The 5,412-nt window shown below is 33.6% G+C and overlaps 1 protein-coding gene across 1 annotated transcript; it reads right to left on the bottom strand.

Annotated features, from left to right (window-relative positions):
- Positions 1-229: 229 nt before the first annotated feature.
- Positions 230-4,711, bottom strand: LOC25484600 (ubiquitin carboxyl-terminal hydrolase 2). Its single transcript, XM_013613459.3, has 6 exons — positions 4,553-4,711; positions 4,347-4,400; positions 4,198-4,244; positions 1,587-1,633; positions 1,369-1,471; positions 230-1,284 (listed from the first exon to the last, which is right to left on the bottom strand). The coding sequence occupies exons 2-6, from the start codon at positions 4,375-4,377 to the stop codon at positions 508-510; spliced, it is 1,005 nt and encodes a 334-aa protein (XP_013468913.1). The 5' UTR covers positions 4,378-4,400; positions 4,553-4,711; the 3' UTR covers positions 230-507.
- Positions 4,712-5,412: the final 701 nt, after the last annotated feature.

The following is a 5,412-nucleotide window of genomic DNA, read 5'->3' as shown; positions in this document are numbered from 1 at the left end:
AATCAATAATTTAAAGATTATGTTGATGAGATTATTTATAAAAAAAAAAAATTAAAAAAAAAAAAAAAAAATCAATTTTTAGTTTGTTTATCGGAATAAAAGATTACTTAAAAAGTTAGAAAGAGTGTTGAAAAAGACAGTTGCTTTTTCGCCGGTGCAACAAACAATTCACTCTCTCTCTTCCGTATTGCGACTATATTTAAACCAAAGAATCTATAACAGTTATAAGTTAAATATAAAACATTGGCTTTATTAATAAGTTACTTGTCTGTGTTCTCAATATTGTGTTCTCAACTGCATTTTCAGCATTACCTTATAAATCCAGATGAACGATTCACTAACGAGTTGAAAACATGATTCTATACTAAAAAAGGCAGAGTAACCTTGGATAGGAAAAAAAAAAAGAAAAAAAGTTATGCATCAGTACTCAATAGAGTGGCGAAAATAAAATCAAGTGCAACATGATTATCTATATGGCGATAGTCATCTATGAAGTGACACCATTGTTCACCGAGAACTGCTTGTTTTCTGCTTGGCCTTCTCAATGAGGGGTTTCAACTGCTTCTTCTCAGCAAGAAGCTTAAGAAAGTTAAACAAAAAGGGTATGTAATTGTGTTTCCTACGAATATTTTCTGTCCTCCATTTTTTGAATTTTTCTTCCTCCAATAAGATCTTCTCAGTAGCAGCTTCAATCCCAGCATTCACTTCAGAGAGAGAATTGTTAAGTACATCAGAACTGCTATTGTCTACCAGTCTCTCTGCCTTCGATGCAGACAGCTGCTGCAAAATCCTCTCCCTTCTCTTTTGAAGTTCCTTCAGCTCGGAAGTATACACCTCTTTCCTGTTCTTAACGATTGCAAGGAGATTAAACCTTATCTCATTTTGTGAATACCTTTCGATGCGTTCCTGGATCACAGGTTGCACCATCTTCAGCCATTCCATATCACCTTGCCCACCAGCACACTGGCCAAGGCTGATAGGACCCTCCTTCAATCCATCAAGCTCATACAATACTCCATCAACAGGTAGATAGCTTATAAAGTGGTAAACATCATCATCTTTGGTAGCAGCCTTTTGCTCTTCAGGGACAAAAGGTTCTGGTCTTGCAAAGCTATTATGGGCTGCACGTATGGGGTCACTGTTATTGATAGCCAAACCTTTGAGCTCAGGAGGAAAGTTCTTGGTAAATTCTTTCAGTTTTGTCAACTCTGGACCAATGTCAACATCCGGTGAATTAAGAAGAATAGACAAGATTGCCTGGGTTGCACAAGCATTATTAATTACCTACAAATGAATCCATAAGATTAGTTAAACCAAAAATTACACAGCAATGATGATTTTGGTTTTTAAGTCTTAAAAGAAAATAACCTGGCTAGCAAAAAATAAGTTAGGGTTGGGATCTTTGATTACAGCACGTTCATCCTTTTCTCCTGGGCGCCATTTGAAAAGAAAAATCAATCCGTATACAGGCCTGCAATTGAGTTTGGAAACCATATAGAGCAGACAAATGTTCACTAATTAAATAAATATCACAACAGATAACCATCATTAAAAAAATTCAAGACCGACTGAGATAGTACACTGACCTAAGGCTATTGAGAGCGTCAGGGTCCAATGAATACAGTTCCTCTACCTGCGAAGACAAATAGCATGTGGGTAGCATATACTAAAATTTCTAACTGGACTAGGATAAAGAAAAACTAATTCCCCACAGAACCCTGGTATTTACAGAGGTATTCTGGATCACAGATTGCATTACATTGAAAAGGAAAAAATTGTGCTAGTTGAACAGTTAAAATCAATAATTTTCTGATAGTTTTCTGATTTGGTTGTGGCAGTCCCAGATTGGATGAAATGAGCTGTATTCTGATTCAGCAAGAAATAGCAATCAACAATGTGCTTAACTCATGCCCAGGAACTGCCACGCACAAGCTTTTATGGAAGGAATGTAGACAGAAAGGAATGCCACATTTTCGGATCTGTTTACAGCGAGAAAATATGTATCGCCTTTTTGTTTTTTAATTTCTCTTTTATTCAAAAAAGTGTCACCTTTCATTTCCTATTTTCATACATTTACAACAAACAATGAAAACAACATTTTATTTTTTTAACTATTTCTCGGCAATTATTTCAAAACAAGAAACAAAGCAAAAATGAGGGGTACTTTAGTGATTTAAAATAAAACAAGAAATAAACTGAAATTTTTTCTGAAATAAATCAAACAGGTCCTTAATTTTCATTTTCTATCTATGGTTCATGGTTGAAGGCGAGCTTTGGCACAAGAATAATAGCTGTAGCTATGTGATGAAGAGGTTATGGCCTCATGGGAACCTCTTGTAAATCCACGTAAAGCTGTCTACATACAACATATACATAACGGGTCCAACCTCACCGTAGACTCCATCATGGAAGGAGTCTTATAGGACCAAGTTGCCCTACTTTTATCTATGGTTCATGCTTACTTATCTGAAAAGGAAATCACCAGTCTATAGCAATGCTATGAGAAAAAAAATTATACAATTTGCACCTCCGTCCCTTTAGTTGAAAATTTAAATTTAGATACAGCAGAACAGATTCCTTCACTCCACCACTTTATGGATTTAATACAATATTACACTGACATGCATCCTTTTATTGCTAAGAGCAAACCTTAAATTTGGTCCGTAAACTGTCACTTCCTCTCTCATTTGGCCTGTTGGCAATAGAAATATAATAAACAGCCCTAAACTATTCTCAATCTATCAAGCAAGTCCATGAACTATAACTCTTTGTCCTATTTTGTAAGTAACCGAGGGACTAACTTGAAAAACTGAGAATAGTTTAGTGATTGTTTATTATTTTCGATAGTTCAAAGAACAAATAGTAGAGAGTGATAATTTATGACCAAATTGAAGATTTACTCTTATTTAACTTCAAATACCACAGGATAATATTTGAGGACTTTGTGTGAACACAGTGCATTGTGTTTTGTTACAGAGGGGTTTCTGATGGTTCGTTCATAAAGACAAAGTGCATTTTATGTAATTATTTGGTGAATTTGATTAAACTGAAATGCCAGCATCTTTAAGGAAGTCTCTTTTCAACAAAAATTGTTGTGGATGGTTGTTTTATTTCTTAATTTTGGTGTTTTGAACATGACTGATTCAAGACGGTTACCACCTGAAAAGAGACTAAGCAGCCTTTGCCTGTCTTATTCCTAGTCACATCCTCTTTTATTCCAAACAAATATATTTTAGAGGACATTTTACACTCTCCCTAGTAGTACTCTCCCTCTTCTCTCTAACTGGTTACTTACTTTCTTTAGGAATGTTATGATGCATCAGTCTATGAAGAAGACTTCACAAAATCAGGCTTATAAATAACAAATTATAACACCTAGAAATGTTTAAAAAAAAAATGGTAATGTACGCTTCAAAAAAGATATCCCCATAATATTGATTTTAAAAGTTCCAAATGAGCATGTCAAGCAAATTAAGACCCTGTTTGGATAAACAGCTTATTTTGCAACTTATAGCATAAGCACTTATCATGATAGGTGTGCTTATGTATAAGCTCATTTTATTACAAAAGATAAAATGTTAAATTGTTTTCATATAAGCTTTAGGCTCTGTTTGGTAAAAAAGTGGATAGCTGATAAACCAGCTTATAGCAGATGACTTATAAGCTAACTTAAAGCTGATTAAATTTGTAGTGTTTGGTAAAATTAGCGGTTGAACTACCTTATAAATATGAAATGACATAAAAAGGGTATATTTAATTAAAATTATAATCTATCAACTACTTGAATTAGCTTACTAAAAACCGCTATAAGCCCGTAAAAATAAGCTATAAGCTCGTGAGCAAATGACTGTTACCAAACGGGTCATCTTTAGTCATACGAGCTTATAAGTTATAAGCTCAAACATGTGTCTTACCAAACAGACCCAGAATCTGTTTTCAGAAGCTATCTTGGAGAACTTACGAAAGTAAGCTGAAAACAGCTTACGAACATGTAATAAGTTATTTTAGTAAGTTCTCCCAAACAGTCAGACAAGTGGTTATGCAAGTAGACAAGCGCAAAGCAAGTAGATAAGCGCAAATAAGTCAATCCAAACAAAACCCAAATATCCCAAAGAGGAAACAAAAAAAAAAACACTACACCCCACAAAAGCTAAAAACAACGAGGAAAAATAAAATAAAAATATCCAACAAGATTACCTGAACCCCTTTCACTTGCATTTGCTGAATAAGTTCAGTAAAAACACCTGGGGAGAAAGAGGAAAGAAAAAAAAAACATCAATGTAGCAATAAAAACCCTAGAAACAACATTAATGATAATTTCAATTCAAAAAAATCAATGGGTATACCGGGATCGGATTCAATGGTGCACCAAGACATGATTGCAATTTGTACGAGGCAAACTGCAAAAAAAAAAAAAGCTTTAAGCAAAAAAATTTGTATGTCGCCGACAAAGAGTTAATAAACAAAAACTGTTCTTAATCTTATCCTCGGAAACCATGAAAAGCTCGCGTGGTGAAAACACGAGAACGATATGAAAAAATAGAAAGAGTACCTTTGGGTTTTTCTGCCTCTGATTTCTCTGTGACTCTGCACTCACTGTAATTCTATTATCTTCTCCCTCGAGGGTTTATACTTTAGACTAAAACTCTCAAATACATTATGAATATTTTAAAAAGATTTTTCACTCTATTAAATTGCCAAGTTATTAATGTATAAATTTAATCATCTATTATGAATTAGATCATTATATTTTAACAACTTAATATCGATTTCATAATTTACACGCATTAACGTGGAAAGATTAGTATGTAAAGATGACAAAATGAGTTTGGACATATCAGATTGATGCGTTTAACCTAGCTTTTTTAGCATGATGAGTTTTAGATTTTGAACCCGCCACTAGTAAGGTGTCCACCCCGTCTAACCTGCGAAAAAAGGGGTGAGTTGTCTTGTTGGATCAAAATAAAATAAAATAAACTCTCTTTTTCGCTTTTTTATTTATTAATCACAATGAAATTTTCAATTTTTTCCTCCATAAAATTCATTTAATTAATCACTTTTGTTTTATGGTTTTAGTCCCGTGTTTTTTATAGTTAGTCAATCGGGTACTCAACAAGTTTTTATTTAGGATGTTTTATTGATTTATTATGGATTTTTAGATGATGCGACTCATAAAGCTTTTATTTTGAATGATAATATTCATAATTTTAGCAGAGTCATTAGTTATATCTTTATATTTTCTTAAATTGCTTTAAATTTATATATTTTTACATTGATTTTGGGAGGTTTTTGATTGATAATTAAAAAAAAAAACAATATGGGCCAACCCGTCGGATCGCCATGAAAGGGGACGGGGTGAGATTTTTAACCCTACATCCTTGGTTGGTCCGCTTTGCCCCTTTTAAGACTGGT

Source organism: Medicago truncatula, chromosome 1, assembly GCF_003473485.1.
Source record: "Medicago truncatula cultivar Jemalong A17 chromosome 1, MtrunA17r5.0-ANR, whole genome shotgun sequence".
Lineage (NCBI taxonomy): Eukaryota > Viridiplantae > Streptophyta > Magnoliopsida > Fabales > Fabaceae > Medicago > Medicago truncatula.
This window is presented reverse-complemented; position numbering and strand designations above follow the sequence as displayed.

Bases quoted from the DNA above. Each gene is read 5' to 3' on its own strand.
- LOC25484600 (XM_013613459.3), bottom strand. From the start codon at position 4,377: ATGTCTTGGTGCACCATTGAATCCGATCCCG. The intron at 4,245-4,346 runs GTATACCCATTG...CTTTCTCCCCAG, and splicing joins CACCATTGAATCCGATCCCG to GTGTTTTTACTGAACTTATT. The intron at 1,285-1,368 runs GTTATTTTCTTT...ATTCATTTGTAG, and splicing joins ACTTATTTTTTGCTAGCCAG to GTAATTAATAATGCTTGTGC.